The following is a 19,953-nucleotide window of genomic DNA, read 5'->3' on the forward strand; positions in this document are numbered from 1 at the left end:
CACAGTGGTCCTTGGGATGTTTAAAGCTTGGGAAATCTTTTTGTATCCAAATCCGGCTTTAAACTTCTTCACAACAGTATCTCGGACCTGCCTGGTGTGTTCCTTGTTCTTCATGATGCTCTCTGCGCTTTTAACGGACCTCTGAGACTATCACGGTGCAGGTGCATTTATACGAAGACTTGATTACACACAGGTGGATTGTATTTATCATCATTAGTCATTTAGGTCAACATTGGATCATTCAGAGATCCTCACTGAACTTCTGGAGAGAGTTTGCTGCACTGAAAGTAAAGGGGCTGAATAATTTTGCACACCCAATTTTTCAGTTTTTGATTTGTTAAAAAAGTTTGAAATATCCAATAAATGTCGTTCCACTTCATGATTGTGTCCCACTTGTTGTTGATTCTTCACAAAAAAATACAGTTTTATATCATTATGTTTGAAGCCTGAAATATGGCAAAAGGTCGCAAAGTTCAAGGGGGCCGAATACTTTCACAAGGCACTGTATGTATAGCCTTCATGTGGATAGATAGTATTATAGCTATCATGTGGATAGATAGATAGGATAGAGATAGATATATAGATGATAGTAGAATTGCCTTCATGTGGACTGATAGATAGATAGTAGCACAACCTTCATGTGGATAGGTAGATATTAGTCCAGCCTTCATGTGGACGGATAGCAGTATAGCCTTAATGTGGATAGATAGATAGTCGTAGAAAAGCATTGATGTGGATAGATATATAGTACTAGTATAGCCTTCATGTGGAGAGATAGATAGAAGTATAGCCTTCATGTGGAGATGGATAGTACTAGTATAGCCTTCATGTTGAAAGATAGATAGTACTAGTATAGCCTTTATGTGGATAGATAGATAGTAGTATAGCCTTCATGTGGATAGATAGATAGTTGTAGAAAAGCATTGATGTGGATAGATAGATAGTAGTAGTATAGCCTTCATGTGGAGAGATAGTAGTACGGCCTTCATGTGGAGATGAATAGTACTAGTATAGCCTTCATGTTGAAAGATAGATAGTACTAGTATAGCGTTAATGTGGATAGATAGATAGTAGTATAGCCTTCATGTGGAAGGACAGACAGTAGAAGAAAAGCCTTCATGTGGAGAGAGAGATAGTAGTAGAGCATTGATGTGGATAGATAGTTGTAGAAAAGCATTGATGTGGATAGATAGATAGTAGTAATACAGCCTTCATGTGGATAGATAGATAGTTGTAGAAAAGCATTGATGTGGATAGATAGATAGTAGTAGTATAGCCTTCATGTGGATAGATAGATAGCAGTAGTATAGCCTTCATGTAGAGAGATAGATAGTAGTATAGCCTTCATGTGGAGAGAGATATAGTATAGCCTTAATGTGGAGAGAGATAGTAGTAAAGCCTTTATATGGAGAGAAAGATAGTAGTATAGCCGTCATGTGGAGAGAGAGATAGTAGTATAGCCTTCATGTGGAGAGAGAGATTGTATAGCCTTCATGTGGAGAGAGAGATAGTAGTAAAGCCTTCATGTGGAGAGAGAGATAGTAGTATAGCCTTCATGTGGAGAGAGAGATAGTAGTATAGCCTTCATGTGGAGAGAGATAGTAGTATAGCCTTCATGTGGAGAGAGATAGTAGTATAGCCTTCATGTGGAGAGAGAGATAGTAGTATAGCCTTCATGTGGAGAGAGAGATAGTAGTATAGCCTTCATGTGGAGAGAGAGATAGTAGTAAATGTGGATAGGTAGATGGATAGGTTCATGTGGATAGGTAGATGGTAGTAGTATAGCCTTCATGTGGAGAGAGATAGTAGTATAGCCTTCATGTGGAGAGAGATAGTAGTATAGCCTTCATGTGGAGAGAGAGATAGTAGTAAATCCTTCATGTGGAGACATAGTAGTAAAGACTTCATGTGGAGAGAGATAGTAGTATAGCCTTCATGTGGAGAGAGATAGTAGTATAGCATTCATGTGGAGAGAGATAGTAGTATAGCCTTCATGTGGAGAGAGATAGTAGTAAAGCCTTCATGTGGAGAGAGATAGTAGTATAGCCTTCATGTGGAGAGAGATAGTAGTATAGCCTTCATGTGGAGAGAGATAGTAGTATAGCATTCATGTGGAGAGAGATAGTAGTATAGCCTTCATGTGGAGAGAGATAGTAGTATAGCCTTCATGTGGAGAGAGATAGTAGTATAGCATTCATGTGGAGAGAGATAGTAGTAAAGCCTTAATGTGGAGAGAGATAGTAGTATAGCCTTCATGTGGAGAGAGATAGTAGTATAGCATTCATGTGGAGAGAGATAGTAGTATAGCCTTCATGTGGAGAGAGATAGTAGTAAAGCCTTCATGTGGAGAGAAAGATAGTAGTATAGCCTTCATGTGGAGAGAGAGATAGTAGTAAATGTGGATAGGTAGATGGATAGGTTCATGTGGATAGGTAGATGGTAGTAGTAAAGCATTGATGTGGATAGATAGATAGTAGTAGTATAGCATTCATGTGGAGATGGATAGTACTAGTATAGCCTTCATGTTGAAAGATAGATAGTACTAGTATAGCGTTAATGTGGATAGATAGATAGTAGTATAGCCTTCATGTGGAAGGACAGACAGTAGAAGAAAAGCCTTCATGTGGAGAGAGAGATAGTAGTAAAGCCTTCATGTGGAGGGAAAGATAGTAGTAGAGCCTTCATGTGGATAGATAGATAGTAGTAGTACAGCCTTCATGTGGATAGATAGATAGTAGTAGTACAGCCTTCATGTGGATAGATATATAGTAGTAGTACAGCCTTCATGTGGATAGATAGATAGTAGTAGTACAGCCTTCATGTGGATAGATAGATAGTAGTAGTACAGCCTTCATGTGGATAGATAGATAGTAGTAGTACAGCCTTCATGTGGATAGATAGATAGTAGTAGCACAGCCTTCATGTGGATAGATAGATAGTAGTAGTACAGCCTTCATGTGGATAGATAGATAGTAGTAGTACAGCCTTCATGTGGATAGATAGATAGTAGTAGTACAGCCTTCATGTGGATATATAGATAGTACTAATACAGCCTTCATGTGGATATATAGATAGTACTAGTACAGCCTTCATGTGGATATATAGATAGTACTAGTACAGCCTGTATGTGGATAGACAGATAGATAGTAGTAGTAGAGCTTTCATGTGGATAGATAGTTGTAGAAAAGCATTGATGTGGATAGATAGATAGTAGTAGTAGTAAGGCCTTCATGTGGATATATAGATAGTAGTAGTATAGCCTTCATGTGGATATGTAGATAGTACTAGTATAGCCTTCATGTGGATAGATAGATAGCAGTAGTATAGCCTTCATGTGGAGAGATAGATAGTAGTATAGCCTTCATGTGGAGAGAGAGATAGTAGTATAGCCTTCATGTGGAGAGAGAGATAGTATAGCCTTCATGTGGAGAGAAAGGTAGTGGTATAGCCTTCATGTGGAGAGAAAGGTAGTGGTATAGCCTTCATGTGGAGAGAGATAGTAGTAAAGCCTTCATGTGGAGAGAGATAGTAGTATAGCCTTCATGTGGAGAGAGAGATAGTAGTATAGCCTTCATGTGGAGAGAAAGATAGTAGTATAGCCTTAATGTGGAGAGAGAGAGATAGTAGTAAATGTGGATAGGTAGATGGATAGGTTCATGTGGATAGGTAGATGGTAGTAGTAAAGCCTTCATGTGGAGAGAGATAGTAGTATAGCCTTCATGTGGAGAGATAGTAGTACGGCGTTCATGTGGAGATGGATAGTACTAGTATAGCCTTCATGTGGAGAGAGAGATAGTAGTATAGCCTTCATGTGGAGAGAGATAGTAGTATAGCCTTCATGTGGAGAGAGAGATAGTAGTATAGCCTTAATGTGGAGAGAGAGAGATAGTAGTAAATGTGGATAGGTAGATGGATAGGTTCATGTGGATAGGTAGATGGTAGTAGTAAAGCCTTCATGTGGAGAGAGATAGTAGTATAGCCTTCATGTGGAGAGAGATAGTAGTATAGCCTTCATGTGGAGAGAGAGATAGTAGTAGTAAATCCTTCATGTGGAGACATAGTAGTAAATACTTCATGTGGAGAGAGATAGTAGTATAGCATTCATGTGGAGAGATAGTAGTACGGCCTTCATGTGGAGATGAATAGTACTAGTATAGCGTTAATGTGGATAGATAGATAGTAGTATAGCCTTCATGTGGAAGGACAGACAGTAGAAGAAAAGCCTTCATGTGGATAGATATATAGTAGTATAGCCTTCATGTGGATAGATAGATAGTTGTAGAAAAGCATTGATGTGGATAGATAGATAGTAGTAGTACAGCCTTCATGTGGATAGATAGATAGTAGTAGTACAGCCTTCATGTGGATAGATAGATAGTAGTAGTACAGCCTTCATGTGGATAGATAGATAGTAGTAGTACAGCCTTCATGTGGATAGATAGTAGTAGTACAGCCTTCATGTGGATAGATAGATAGTAGTAGTACAGTCTTCATGTGGATAGATAGTTGTAGAAAAGCATTGATGTGGATAGATAGATAGTAGTAGTAGTAAGGCCTTCATGTGGATATATAGATAGTACTAGTACAGCCTGCATGTGGATAGACAGATAGATAGTAGTAGTATAGCCTTCATGTGGATATGTAGATAGTACTAGTATAGCCTTCATGTGGAGAGATAGATAGTAGTATAGCCTTCATGTGGAGAGATAGTAGTAGTATAGCCTTCATGTGGATAGGTGGAAGTAGTACAGCCTTCATGTGGATAGGTAGACATAGTATAGCCTTCATGTGGATAGGTAGAATTAGTATAGCGTTCATGTGGATAGGTAGAAGTAGTATAGTATTCATGTGGATAGGTAGAAGTAGTATAGTATTCATGTGGATAGGTAGAAGTAGTATAGTATTCATGTGGATAGGTAGAAGTAGTATAGCATTCATGTGGATAGGTAGAAGTAGTATAGCATTCATGTGGATAGGTAGAAGTAGTATAGCATTCATGTGGATAGGTAGAAGTAGTATAGCATTCATGTGGATAGGTAGAAGTAGTATAGTATTCATGTGGATAGGTAGAAGTAGTATAGCATTCATGTGGATGGCTGGGTAGTAGTTTATCCTTCAGATAGATAGATAAAACTTTGAAATAAAAATAAATGTGGATAGAGCCGTTACATTTTTTATTTTTATTTATTTATTTCACCTTATTTAACCAGGTAGGCTCATTTGCAACTGCGACCTGGCCAAGATAAAGCGTAGCAATTCGACACATAAAACAAAGTTACACATGGAATAAACAAAACATACAGTCAATAATACAGTAGAACAAAAGAAAACAAAAAGTCTATATACAGTGAGTGCAAATGAGGTAAGTTAAGGAAATAAATAGGCCATGGTGGCGAAGTAATTACAATATAGCAATTAAACACTGGAATGGTAGATGTGCAGAAGATGAATGTGCAGGTAGAGATACTGGGGTGCAAAGGAGCAAAATAAATAAATAAATACCAGTATGGGATGAGGTAGGTAGATAGATGGGCTGTTTACAGATAGGCTAAGTACAGGTGCAGTGATCTGTAAACTGCTCTGACAGCTGGTGCTTAAAGCTAGTGAGGGAGATGTGAGTCTCCAGCTTCAGAGATTTTTGCAAATCGTTCCAGTCATGGGCAGCAGAGAACTGGAAGGAAAGGCTTTGGGGGTGACCAGTGAGATATATCTGCTGGGGCGCGTGCTACGAGTGGGTGCTGCTATGGTGACCAGTGAGCTGAGATAAGGCGGGGCTTTACCTAGCAGAGACTTGTAGATAACCTGCAGCCAGTGGGTTTGGCGAGGGCCAACCAACGAGAGCGTACAGGTCGCAATGGTGGGTAGTGGGTAGGCTTTGGTGACAAAACGGATGGCACTGTGATAGACTGCATCCAGTTTGTTGAGTAGAGTGTTGGAGGCTATTTTATAGATGACATCACCGAAGTCGAGGATCGGTAGGATGGTCAGTTTTACGAGGGTATGTTTGGCAGCATGAGTGAAGGATGCTTTGTTGCGATATAGGAAGCCGATTCTATATTTCATTTTGGATTGGAGATGCTTAATGTGAGTCTGGAAGGAGAGTTTACAGTCTAACCAGACACCCAGGCATTTGTAGTTGTCCACATATTCTTTTTTTTGTTTGAATTTTACCCCTTTTTCTCCCCAATTTCGTGGTATCCAAATGTTGTAGTAGCTACTATCTTGTCTCATTGCTACAACTCCCGTACGGGCTCGGGAGAGACGAAGGCTGAATGTCATGCGTCCTCCGATACACAACCCAACCAGCCGTACTGCTTCTTAACACAGCGCGCATCCAACCCGGAAGCCAGCCGCACCAATGTGTCGGAGGCCACCTTGGCTAGCGCGCACTGCGCCCGGCCCGCCACAGGAGTCGCTGGTGCGCGATGAGACAAGGAGATCCCTACCGACCAATCCCTCCCTAACCCGGACGACGCTAGGCCAATTGTGCGTCGCCCCACGGACCTCCCGGTCGCGGTCGGTTACGACAGAGCCTGAGCGCGAACCCAGGGACTCTGATGGCACAGCTGGTGCTGCAGTACAGCGCCCTTAACCACTGCGCCACCCGGGAGGCCTTGTTGTCCACGTATTCTAAGTCAGAGCCGTCCAGAGTAGTGATGCTGAACAGGCGAGCAGGTGCGGGCAGCGATCGATTGAAAAGCATGCATTTAGTTTTACTTGCGTTTAAGAGCAGCTGGAGGCCACGGAAGGAGAGTTCTATGGCATTGATGCTCGTCTGGAGGTTAGTTAACACAGTGTCCAAGGAGGGGCCAGAAGTATACAGAATGGTGTCGTCTGCGTAGAGGTGGATCAGAGAATCACCAGCAGCAAGAGCAACATCATTGATGTATACAGAAAAGAGAGTCGGCCCGAGAAATGAACCCTGTGGCACACCCATAGAGACTGTCAGAGGTCCAGACAACAGGCCCTCCGATTTGACACACTGAACTCTATCAGAGAAATAGTTGGTGAACCAGGCGAGGCAGTCATTTGAGAAACCAAGGCTGTCGAGTCTGCCAATAAGAATGTTGTGATTGACAGAGTCGAAAGCCTTGGCCAGGTCGATGAATACGGCTGCACAGTGATGTCTCTTATCGATGGTGGTTATGATATCGTTTAGAACCTTGAGCGTGGCTGAGGTGCACCCATGACCAGTTCTGAAACCAGATTGCATAGCGGAGAAGGTATGGTGGGATTTGAAATGGTCAGTAATCTGTTTGTTAACTTGGCTTTCGAAGACCTTAGAAAGACAGGGTAGGATAGATATAGGTCTGTAGCAGTTTGGGTCTAGAGTGTCACCCCCTTTGAAGAGGGGGATGACCGCGGCAGCTTTCCAATCTTTGGGAATCTCAGACGATACAAAAGAGAGGTTGAACAGGCTAGTAATAGGGGTTGCAACAACTTTGGCAGATAATTTTAGAAAGAGAGGGTCCAGATTGTCTAGCCCGGCTGATTTGTAGGGGTCCAGATTTAGCAGCTCTTTCAGAACATCGGCAATCTGGATTTGGGTAAAGGAGAAATGGTGGGGGCTTTGGCGGGTTGCTGTGGAGGGTGCCGGGCAGTTGACCGGGGTAGGGGTAGCCATGTAGAAAGCATGGCCAGCGGTAGAGAAATGCTTATTGAAATTCTCAATTATAGTGGATTTATCGGTGGTGACAATGTTTCCTAGCCTCAGAGCAGTGGGCAGCTGGGAGGAGGTGCTCTTATTCTCCATGGACTTTACAGTGTCCCAGAACTTTTTTGAGTTAGTACTACAGGACGCAAATTTCTGTTTGAAAAAGCTTGCCTTAGCTTTTCTAACTGCCTGTGTATATTTGTTCCTAACTTCCCTGAAAAGTTGCATATCACGGAGGCTATTCGATGCTAATGCAGAACGCCACAGGATGTTTTTGTGCTGGTTAAGGGCAGACAGGTCTGGCGTGAACCAAGGACTATATCTATTCCTAGTTCTACATTTTTTGTGAGGGGCATGCTTATTTAAGATGGTGAGGAAGGCACTTTTAAAGAATAGCCATGCATCATCTACTGACGGGATGAGGTCAATGTCATTCCAGGATACCCCGGCCAGGTCGATTAGAAAGGCCTGCTCGCAGAAGTGTTTCAGGGAGCGTTTGACAGTGATGAGGGGTGACATGACCAAACGTATGTAGACACCTGCTCGTCATACATCTAATTCCAAAATCATGTGCATTAATATGGAGTTGGTCCCCTCCTTTGTTGCTATAACAGCCTATACTCTTCTGGGAAAGCTTTCCACTAGATGTTGGAACATTGTTGTGGGGACTTGTTTCCATTTAGCCACAACAGCATTTGTGAGGTAGGGCACTGGTGTTGGCGATTAGGCTTGGCTCGCAGTTGGCATCCCAATTCATCCCAAAGGTATTCGATAGGGTTGAGGTCGGGGCTCTGTGTAGGCCAGTCAAGTTCTTCCAGAAAGATTTCGAAAACCATTTCTGCATGGACCTTGTCATGATGATAGGAAAAGTACTTCCCCAAACTGTAGGCACAAAGTAGGAAGCACAGAATCGTCTAGAATGTCATTGTACGCTGTGGCGTTAAGATTTCCCTTACCTGGAATTAAGGAGCCTAGACCGAACAATGTATAACAGCCACAGACCATTATTCCTCCTCTACCAAACTTTACAGTTGGCACTATGCATTCAGGCAAGTAGCATTCTCCTGGCATCCGCCAAACCCAGATTTGTCCGTTGGACTGTCGGATGGTGAAGAGTTATTCGTCACTCTTGAGAACTCGTTTCCACTGCTCCAGAGTCCAATGGCAGCAAGCTTTACACCACTCCAGAAGAAGCTTGGCACTGCACATGGTGATCTTAGGCTTCTATGCGGCTGCTCGGCCATGGAAACCCATCTCCTGACGAATAGTTAATGTGCTGACGTTGCTTCCAGAGGCAGGTTGGAACTCGGTAGTGAGTGTTGCAACCGAGGATAGACGATTTTGACACTAAGCGCTTCGGAGGTCCCGTTCTGTGAGCTTAGATGGCCTACCACTTCACAGTGTGGTAGTGTTGTTGCGCCTAGACACTCCCAATTCACAATCACGTCACTTAAAGTTGACACGGGTAGCTCTAGCGGGGCATAAATGACATACTGACCTATTGGAAAGGTGGCATCCTGGCACGTTGAAAGACACGTTGAAATTCACTGAGCTCTTCAGTGAGGCCATTCTACTGCCAATGTTTGTCTATGGAGACAGCATGGCTGTGTGCTCGATTTTATACACCTGTCAGCAACGGGTGTGGCTGAAATATCTGAATGTCCACATACTTTTGTATATACACTACTGTTCAAAGGTTTGGGGTCACTTAGAAATGTCCTTGTTTCTGAATGAAAAGCAATTTTTTTGTCCATTAAAATAACATCAAATTGGTCAGAAATACAGTGTAGCCATTGTTAATGTTGTAAATTACTATTGTAGCTGTAAACAGCTGATCTTTTATGGAATATCTACATAGGTGTACAGAGGCACATTATCAGCAACCATCACTCCTGTGTTCCAATGCCATGTTGTGTTAGCTAATCCAAGTTTATTATTTTAAAAGGTTAATTGATCATTAGAAAGCCCTTTTGAAATGATGTTAGCACAGCTGAAATCTGTTGTTCTGTTTAAAGAAGCAATACAACTGGCCTTCTTTAGACTAGTTCAGAGGAGACAGCATGAATCAAGTCTTCATGGTGTCTTCATGGTCGAATTGCTGCAAATAAACCACTACTAAAAGGACACCGATAAGAAGAGGAAACTTGCTTGGGTCAAAAAACACGAGCAATGGACATAAGATAGGTGGAAATCTGTCCTTTGGTCTGATGATTCCAAATTTGCGATTTTTGGTTCCAACGGCCGTGTCTTTGTGAGACGCAGAGTGTGGTTCCCACCGTGATGCATGGAGGGGGAGGTGTGATGGTGCTTTGCTGGTGACAGAGTCTGATTTATTTAGAATTCAAGGCACACTTCACCAGCATGGCTACCACTGCATTCTGCAGCAATACGCCATCCCTTCGGGATTGTGCTTATTGGGACTATCATTTGTTTTTCAACAGGACAATGGCCCAACACACCTCCAATCGCTGTTTTTCAGTCTTTCGATCCCAGCTTTGATGCACCTGTACTGACCTCACCTTCTGGAGGATAGTGGGTTGAACAGGCTGTGGCTCGGGTGGATGATAACCTTGATGATCCTTGTAGCGTCATACATAAGAAGACTTGAGGCTGTAATCGCTGCCAAAGATGCTTCAACAAAGTACTCAGTAAAGGGTCTGAATACTTATGTAAAAGTGATATTTCAGTTTTACATTTTTTATAAATTAGCAAAAATGTCTGAAACCCCATGACAAACCAAACAGGTTATTGTGTGACGAGGAAAAAATAAAATGTTATCAATTTTAGAATAAGGTTGTAACCTAACAAAATGTGGAAAAAGTCAAGGGGTCTGAATACTTTCTGAAAGAACTGTATATTATTTGTGGGTTGAGTTGGAGACAGTAATTCAGACAACTAGAAAGGCCAGTCTAAATATCACACTGCTTGTCAAGAAGAAAAAAAGCTACATGAAAAAGTAGGAAAATCCCCTATGAAATACCAGACTGAACGCATAACATAACATTGTTCATATACGACAAAGACAAGCTGCTATCTTTGTTCTCTGAAAATCCCCATCTGAATATCATGCTGTTATCAGAATAAAATCACAGGGCACCTACACTCATTCATGTGCAAAACTGACATTTCAGAGGTATGTTTGTGTCATATGACACTGGTGTGTGTGTGTGTGTGTGTGTGTGTGTGGAGCTCTGTACAGTGTGTGCAGCACCCATTTAAGTCTACACCACACAGCTGGGCAGTGCCAGGGAGCTGTAGGGCATTCAGTCCTCCCAGGCATCTGTGCGCACTTGGCATGTGCCACACTTGGGTAAGAGGCTCTTCATAAAGTAAATAGGCATACCCCCAACCACTGAACACTCATTACTCACCAGCCACCTGAAACAGGACAGGCCGGATGTGAGAGGTATACTGACTGGCTCTTCATTAACACATCACTGCTCTCCTTTACCCACAGCAACTGGAGCCCAATGTGTTAATACCATAACACACAACCTCCATACAAACAACCCAGATGAGAAGTCAATGGTCTGTGTTGTTAAGGCTAATCTCAGTCACTAGAGGCCAGGGGAGGGATTCATTTTCCATATGAAGAGAAGTGGAATTGCCTGGGTTGACACAAAGTGTGTATAAGTGGGCAATACAAATGAAGATAATAAATATAGCCCATATGATGCTACATATAAACAGAGGGGGGAAATTCCCTGTCCCAAAAGCCCCAGGGTGATCGGTGGTGCATAAACTCAACAAGCAAATATGAGGAAGAAAGAAAGAGATACAATTCCTCCATGCAAAAACTCCCCGAAAAAACCCACGCTTTCAAGTGTTTCTCAAAGGTGCAATGAGACCAACCATTTTCCTCAGAGTGACAGAGTGAATAGACCCTGATGGCAACAACTAAAGCCCTGATAAATGACAGTGGCTTATTAATAACAAGCCTTCACAGGAAAAGGAGCAGGTAGCGTAGACAGTGTCAGACAACATTTTAATCAGTTTCTACAGCCAGGAATAACCAACCATGCATCATTGAAGACAGGATCAGAGAGCGAGACAGACGGGGACAGAGGGAGTGTGATATAGGGAGCCTTACCTGAGGGAAGTCTCCGTTCCTGGGGAGGTTGAGGAAATCGTCATGGAACCCTGAATGGCTGAACATGTCCATATCGGGCATGGGAGCATTCAAGTGGTATTGCCTGAAAAAGGTCAGAGGTAAGGCAGCTTAAAGAGATGTACTGAGAGGTTGAGAGCAGAGCGCTGTGGATAGCAGGTTTCACAAGGGAACTCCCTAGTCATCATTAGGTGGACAGAAGTTGAATCAGAAGGCGTTTGGAATTAATTTAAACAAAGGAAACTAGAACGCAGTGAGAATTTTGCATGGCATGGTTGGAAAAACAACCGTCTCATACTAACCCAACAAAGACATAACTAAGAGCAAGAATAGTGAGAGGATAAAAGGAATAAATAAAGTCAACATGCACAAAGTGGAATACGTCAACCCGTACAAACTGTGGAGTCATAACACAAGCTATTCAACCAAATGAGTCATTATCCTAAAGGAGATCTTTTTTTACAACCAAATCTCTATTTGTGATGTAAATGGCATGTTATAGAAGGGTCCAGACACCTTAACAGAAGTGCTTTGCTATTTGGCTGGCAGACACACAAGTAAATTAGTTTACAATGAAAAAGCAAAGTACTTTTTGCAAAAATGATGCATGGCCATCATATTTATAATGTTTATCATAGAAAGAATGTAGCCAGCTACAATTCCTGAATTTTCGCTTGAAGTTAATTTGGCATTTTACTGGAGAAAATAGGCTACCCCGAAAAGTACCAAATTAAAGTAGCTATACATCAGTCAGAGCACGGTCTCCTGATGAATTCTGATCCGAGTGGAGAAGTGCAACTGAAATTACAATAAGAAGCATTTTAGATCTGGGTTTACAAAACGCAAAGATATTTCTGGTGCATTTTTTTTTCTTTGTGAAAAACTGAATTCTACGTTAACGCGATCCCTAAGTTTAACTATAGTGTTCGCTTTCTGCCGTGTTTGAGAAAATAGTACAACTGCCACTGCTATTTTGATTTCCTTCCTACCGTGTGTGTGTGTGTGTGTGTGTGTGTGTGTGTAACTTGAACAATGTCTCTCGTTCACATTTTTTATTTTTTATTTCACCTTTATTTAACAAGGTAGGCTATTTGAGAACTTGTTTTTACAACTGCGACCTGGTCAAGATAAAACAAAGCAGTGCGACACAAACAACACATGGAAAAAACAAACATACAGTCAATAACACAATAGAAAAGGTCTATATATAGTGTGTGCAAATGTAGTAAGATTAGGGAGGTAAGGCAATAAATAGGCCATAGTGGCAAAATAATTACAATTTAGCAATTAAACGTGATAGATGTGCAGAAGATGAATGTGCAAGTAGAGATACTGGGGTGCAAGATGGGCTATGTACAGGTGCAGTGATCTGAAAGCTGCTCTGACAGCGATATGATTCTGCAGCTTCAGTGATTTTTGCCATTCGTTCCAGTCATTGGCAGCAGAAAACTGGAAGGAAAGGTGGCAAAGGAGGTGCGGGCTTCGGGGATGACCAGTGAAAAATACCTGCTGGTACACGTGCTATGGGTGGGTGTTGTTATGGTGACCAGTGAGCTAAGGCGGGGTTTACCTAGCAAAGACTTTTTGATGACCTGGAGCCAGTGGGTTTGGCGACGAATATGAAGTGAGGGCCAGCCAACGAGAGCATATAGGTCGCAGTGGTGGGTAGAATATGGGGCTTTGGTGACAAAACGGATGGTACTGTGATAGACTACATCCAATTTGCTGAGTAGAGTGTTGGGGGCTATTTTGTAAATTACATAGCCGAAGTCAAGGATCGGCAGGATAGTCAGTTTTACGAGGGTGTTTGGCAGCATGAGTGAAGGATGCTTTGTTGCAAAATAGGACACCGATTCTAGATTTAATGTTGGATTGGAGATGCTTAATATGAGTCTGGAAAGAGAGTTTACAGTCTAACCAGACACCTAGGTATTTGTCCACATATTACAAGCCAGAACCCTCCAGGCGAGCTTCAATGCCATATAATTCTCCTTCTGTGGCCTCCAACTGCTCTTAAATGCAAGTAAAACTAAATGCATGATCTTCAACCGATTGCTGCCCGCACCTGCCCGCCCGTCCAGCATCATTACTCTGGACGGGCGGGCAGGTGCAGGCAGCAATCGGTTGAAGATCACGCATTTAGTTTTACTTGCATTTAAGAGCAGTTGGAGGCCACAGAAGGAGAATTGTATGGCATTGAAGCTCGCCTGGAGGGTTGTTAACACATTGTCCAAAGAAGATCCAGATGTATACAGAAGGGTGTCGCCTGCGTAGAGGTGGATCAGAGAATCACCAGCAGCAAGAACAACATCATTGATGTATACAGAGAAGAGAGTCGGTCCAAGAATTTAATCCTGTGGTACCCCCATAGAGACTGTCAGAGGTCCAGACAACAGGCCCTCCGATTTGACACACTGAACTCCATCTGAGAAGTAGTTGGTGAACCAGGCGAGGCAGTAATTTGAGAAACCAAGGCTGTTGAGTCTGCCGCTAAGAATGTGGTGAATGACAGAGTCGAAAGCCTTGGCAAGGTTGATGAATAGAGCTGCACAGTAATGTTTCTTATCGATGGTGGTTATGATATTGTTTAGGACCTTCAGCGTGGCTGAAGTATACCCATGACCAGCTCGGAAATCAGATTGCAGAGTGGAGAAAGTACAGTGGGATTCAAAACGGGCGGTGATCTGTTTGTTCACTTTGCTTTCGAAGAGCTTAGAAAGGCAGGGTAGGATAGATATAGGTCTGTAACAGTTTGGGTCTGTAGTGACTCGCCCTTTGAAGAGGGGGATGACAGCGGCAGCTTTCCAATCTTTGAGAATCTCAGGCGATACGAAAGAGAGGTTGAATAGGCTAGTAATAGGGGTTGCAACAATTCATTTTAGAAAGAGAGGGTCCGGATTGTCTAGGCCGGCTCATTTGTAGGGGTCCAGATTTTGCAGCTCTTTCAGAACATCAGCTATCTGGATTTGGGTGAAGGAGAAATGGGGAGGCTTGGGCAAGTTGCTGTGGGGGGTGCAGGGCTGTTGACCGGGGTAGGGGTAGCCAGGGGGAAAGCATGTATACAGAGAAGAAAAATGCTCATTGAAATTCTCAAATTATCTTGGATTTATCAATGGTGACAGTGTTTCCTAGCCTCAGTGCATTGGGCAGCTGGGAGGAGGTGCTCTTATTCTCCATGGACTTTATTGTCCCAAAACCCTTTGGAGTTTGTGCTACAGGATGCAAATTTCTGTTTGAAAAAGCTAGCCTTTGCTTTCCTAACTGCCTGTGTATATTGGTTCCTAACTTCCCTGAAAAGTTGTATATTCAATGATAATGCAGTACGCCACAGGATGTTTTTGTGCTGGCCAAGGGCAGTCAGGTTTGGACTGAACCAAGGACTATAACTGTTCCTGGATCTACATTCACTTGTAAATGTTCAAACTCACCAAAAATGATATTTCGGTAGCACCTATCTACAGTGGGGCAAAAAAGTATTTAGTCAGCCACCAATTGTGCAAGTTCTCCCACTTAAAAAGATGAGGTCTGTAATTTTCATCATAGGTACACTTCCACTGAGACAAAATGAGGAAAAAAAATCCAGAAAATCACATTGTAGGATTTTTTATGAATTTATTTGCAAATTATGGTGGAAAATAAGTATTTGGTCAATAACAAAAGTGTATCGCAATACTTAGTTATATACCCTTGGTTGGCAATGACAGAGGTCAAACGTTTTCTGTAAGTCTTCACAAGGTTTTCACACACTGTTGCTGGTATTTTGGCCCATTCCTCCATGCAGATCTCCTCTAGAGCAGTGATGTTTTGGGGCTGTTGCTGGGCAACACGGACTTTCAACTCCCTCCAAAGATTTTTTATGGGGTTGAGATCTGGAGACTGGCTAGGCCACTCCAGGACCTTGAAATGCTTCTTACGAAGCCACTCCTTCGTTGCCCGGGCGGTGTGTTTGGGATTATTGTCATGCTGAAAGACCCAGCCACGTTTCATCTTCAATGCCCTTGCTGATGGGAGGTTTTCACTCAAAATCTCACGATACATGGCCCCATTCATTCTTTCCTTTACACGGATCAGTCGTCCTGGTCCCTTTGCAGAAAAACAGCCCCAAAGCATGATGTTTCCACACCCATGCTTCACAGTAGGTATGGTGTTCTTTGGATGCAACTCGCATTCTTTGTCCTCCAAACACAACGAGTTGAGTTTTTACCAAAAAGTTATATTTTGGTTTCATCTGACCATATGACATTCTCCCAATCTTCTTCTGGATCATCCAAATGTTCTCTAGCAAACTTCAGACGGACCTGGACATGTACTGGCTTAAGCAGGGGGACACGTCTGGCACTGCAGGATTTGAGTCCCTGGCGGCGTAGTGTGTTACTGATGGTAGGCTTTGTTACTTTGGTCCCCGCTCTCTGCAGGTCATTCTCTAGGTCCCCCCGTCGTGGTTCTGGTATTTTTGCTCACCGTTCTTGTGATAATTTTGACCCCACGGGGTGAGATCTTGCGTGGAGCCCCAGATCAAGGGAGATTATCAGTGGTCTTGTATGTCTTCCATTCCCTAATAATTGCTCCCACAGTTGATTTCTTCAAACCAAGCTGCTTACCTATTGCAGATTCAGTCTTCCCAGCCTGGTGCAGGTCTACAATTTTGTTTCTGGTGTCCTTTGACAGCTCTTTGGTCTTGGCCATAGTGGAGTTTGGAGTGTGACTGTTTGAGGTTGTGGACAGGTGTCTTTTATACTGATAAGTTCAAACAGGTGCCATTAATACAGGTAACGAGTGGAGGACAGAGGAGCCTCTTAAAGAAGAAGTTACAGGTCTGTGAGAGCCAGACATCTTGCTTGTTTGTAGGTGACCAAATACTTACTTTCCACCATAATTTGCAAATAAATTCATAAAAAATCCTACAATGTGATTTTCTGGATTTTTTTTCTCTCATTTTGTCTGTCATAGTTGAAGTGTACCTATGATGAAAATTACAGGCCTCTCATCTTTTTAAGTGTGAAAACTTGCACAATTGGTGGCTGACTAAATACTTTTTTGCCCCACTGTATGTAGGTGCTGGATTGCCTGTCTTTGCAATTTTTTCCCCCGTTTGTGCTCGTTAGCATATTTGACAATATGAAAATTGGGATCTCACCCAACTCTATATGGGGTCCCCGAAAAAACATGAACAAAGGCTCCAAAATGTCCTTTTAGAAATTGCAACGCTCTCAGTATAGTGACACGTCTTTATGTTGTACAAATGAAATTGTGTCATACCGAACTTTATCCGTAACATTACATTACATTTTTTCGCAACTCAAGCGATATCTCTCAGTCCATTCTACAGGTAACTGTTAAAATAAAAAAAAACAGTTGAGTAAATTAGGGACACAAAATATATTGAAAGCATGGGGTGCTTGAACAGGAAGTTCAAGACACTTGTAGAATCTATGCCACGGTGCATTAATACTGTTTTGGAAGCTCGTGGTGGCCCAACACCCTATTAACTTCTTATGGCTGGGGGGCAGTATTGAGTAGCTTGGATGAATAAGTCATTGCAGGCGAAACCCTGAGGAAAATCAAACCAGGAAGTGGCTTCTATTTTGAAAACTCCATGTTCCATAGCCTGCCTTTGCTCCATTTAAAGGCATATCAACCAGATTCATTTTCCTATCGCTTCCTCAAGGTGTCAACAGTCTTTAGACATAGTTTCAGGCTTAAATTTTGAAAAATTAGCGAGAAAGATAACATTGCGTCATTGTATGGCTGGGTGCCAGCAGCGTTTTGTATGCGCAACAGAGTTTGGGCAGCAATTGCCTTTCCCTCTCCTACTGAAAAAGACAGTTGCGGTTGATATATTATCGATATATTATTATATATTATTATATATTTTAAAAACAACCTGAGGATTGATTATAAAAAACATTTGACATGTTTCTGAGGACATTACGGATACTATTTGGAATTTTCATCTTCGTTGTCATGAGCCCTAGGACCATGCCCCAGGACTACCTGGCATGATGACTCCTTGCTGTCCCCAGTCCACCTGACCGTGCTGCTGCTCCAGTTTCAACTGTTCTGCCTTATTATTATTCGACCATGCTGGTCATTTATGAACATTTGAACATCTTGGCCATGTTCTGTTATAATCTCCACCCGGCACAGCCAGAAGAGGACTGGCCACCCCACATAGCCTGGTTCCTCTCTAGGTTTCTTCCTAGGTTTTGGCCTTTCTAGGGAGTTTTTCCTAGCCACCGTGCTTCTACACCTGCATTGCTTACTGTTTGGGGTTTTAGGCTGGGTTTCTGTACAGCACTTTGAGATATTAGCTGATGTACGAAGGGCTATGTACGAAGGGCTATATAAATAAATTTGATTTGATGACCGCTCTTTCCTGTGGATTCTGAACATAACGCGCCAAACAAACGGAGGTATTTTGGATATAAAAATAATCTTTATGGAACAAAAGGAACATTTATTGTGTAACTGGGAGTCTCGTGAGTGAAAACATCCGAAGATCATCAAAGGTAAACGATTCATTTGATTGCTTTTCTGATTTTCGTGACCAAGCTACTTTGATGCTAGGTGTTCATAATGTTTTGTCGAGCGATCGATAAACTTACAAACGCTTGGATTGCTTTCGCTGTAAAGCATATTTTCAAAATCTGACGACAGGTGGATTAACAAAAGGCTAAACTGTGTTTTGCTATATTGCACATGTGATTTCATGAATATAAATATTTTTAGTAATATTATTTGAATGTGGCGCTCCGCAAATCAGCAGTTGTTGATTAAAATTATCCCGTTAACGGGATTGCAGCCATAAGAAGTTAAGACACTTGCTGGCATTTCCTTTATTTTGGCAGTTACCTGTAGCAGCAGGCTACAACAGTTCGCACCTGTTGTTTACAAAAGCATAAGACAAATAACATTTGATTTGAACGAGTTCTGTATGAACAGAAGAGGAATGGCCACCCCACATAGCCTGGTTCCTCTCTAGGTTTCTTCCTAGGTTTTGGCCTTTCTAGGGAGTTTTTCCTAGCCACCGTGCTTCTACACCTGCATTGCTTGCTGTTTGGGGTTTAAGGCTGGGATTCTGTACAGCAGTTTGAGATATCAGCTGATGTACGAAGGGCTATATAAATAAATTTGATTTGATGGCGAGAACGATAAACCAGGAGGATTCTCCGTCATCGTTTAAATCTCCAGTTTGGGAACATTTTGGCTTTCCTGTATATTACACTGGCGATGGACAGATAGAGTATGTTGCCACTGCTTAACGAGATTAGCATATGCAGCTGCCAACACCTCAAACATGTTGACACATTTACGCCGATATCACCCCGGTATTCCTACCACCTCTTCATTCAAGCAGCCCTTCGCAGCCAATTCTGACTGGGCCAAATAAATGACAAGAGCGATAGGTATGTTTATAGCCATGGATATGCACCCATTCTCAGTTGATGACAAGAATAGGTGGTTTCAGCAACTGGTGAAAGTGCTTGTGCAACATTACGAACTTCGCCCTGTCGCACCCATTTCAGCAAACAGATAAGGCTTTAGCTTGCATTATATAGAGCTGGCTTAAGTTGTCAATGAATTGGCCAATGCATCCTATGTTGCACCTACTTCAGATGGATGGACCGCCAGGGCAAAACATAGATGCTTGTTCTAGGTCCCAAGAAACAAAGAGATCTTCTGTTGAATCTGACAATTAATCTTGATGGTTGTACAGTCGTCTCAAATAAAACTGTGAAGGACCTCGGCATACTCTGGACCCTGATCTCTCTTTTGAGGAACATATCAAGACCATTTCAAGGACAGCTTTTTTCCATCTACGTAACATTGCAAAAATCAGAAACCTTCTGTCCAAAAATGATGCAGAAAAATGAATCCATGCTTTTGTCACTTCTAGGTTAGACTACTGCAATGCTCTACTTTCCGGCTACCCGGATAAAGCACTAAATAAACTTCAGTTAGTGCTAAATAAGGCTGCTAGAATCCTGACTAGAACAAAAAAAATTGATCATATTACTCCAGTGCTAGCCTCCCTACACTGGCTTCCTGTCAAGGCAAGGGCTGATTTCAAGGTTTTACTGCTAACCTACAAAGCATTACATGGGCTTGCTCCTACCTATCTCTCTGATTTGGTCCTGCCGTACATACCTACACGTACGCTACGGTCACAAGTCGCAGGCCTCCTAATTGT

General features: G+C 42.4%; 1 protein-coding gene across 4 annotated transcripts in view; it reads right to left on the reverse strand.

Moving 5' to 3' along the window:
* Positions 1 to 19,953, reverse strand: part of LOC139380659 (protein strawberry notch homolog 2-like) — a 105,151-nt gene that overhangs the window by 41,234 nt on the left and 43,964 nt on the right. For all 4 annotated transcript variants that reach the window (XM_071123606.1, XM_071123860.1, XM_071123773.1 and 1 more), the window contains exon 4: positions 11,745 to 11,847. In XM_071123606.1, the coding sequence (XP_070979707.1) occupies positions 11,745 to 11,847 (103 nt within the window). The remainder of the gene's footprint in view (positions 1 to 11,744; positions 11,848 to 19,953) is intronic.

Source organism: Oncorhynchus clarkii, chromosome 1, assembly GCF_045791955.1.
Source record: "Oncorhynchus clarkii lewisi isolate Uvic-CL-2024 chromosome 1, UVic_Ocla_1.0, whole genome shotgun sequence".
Taxonomy (NCBI): domain Eukaryota; kingdom Metazoa; phylum Chordata; class Actinopteri; order Salmoniformes; family Salmonidae; genus Oncorhynchus; species Oncorhynchus clarkii.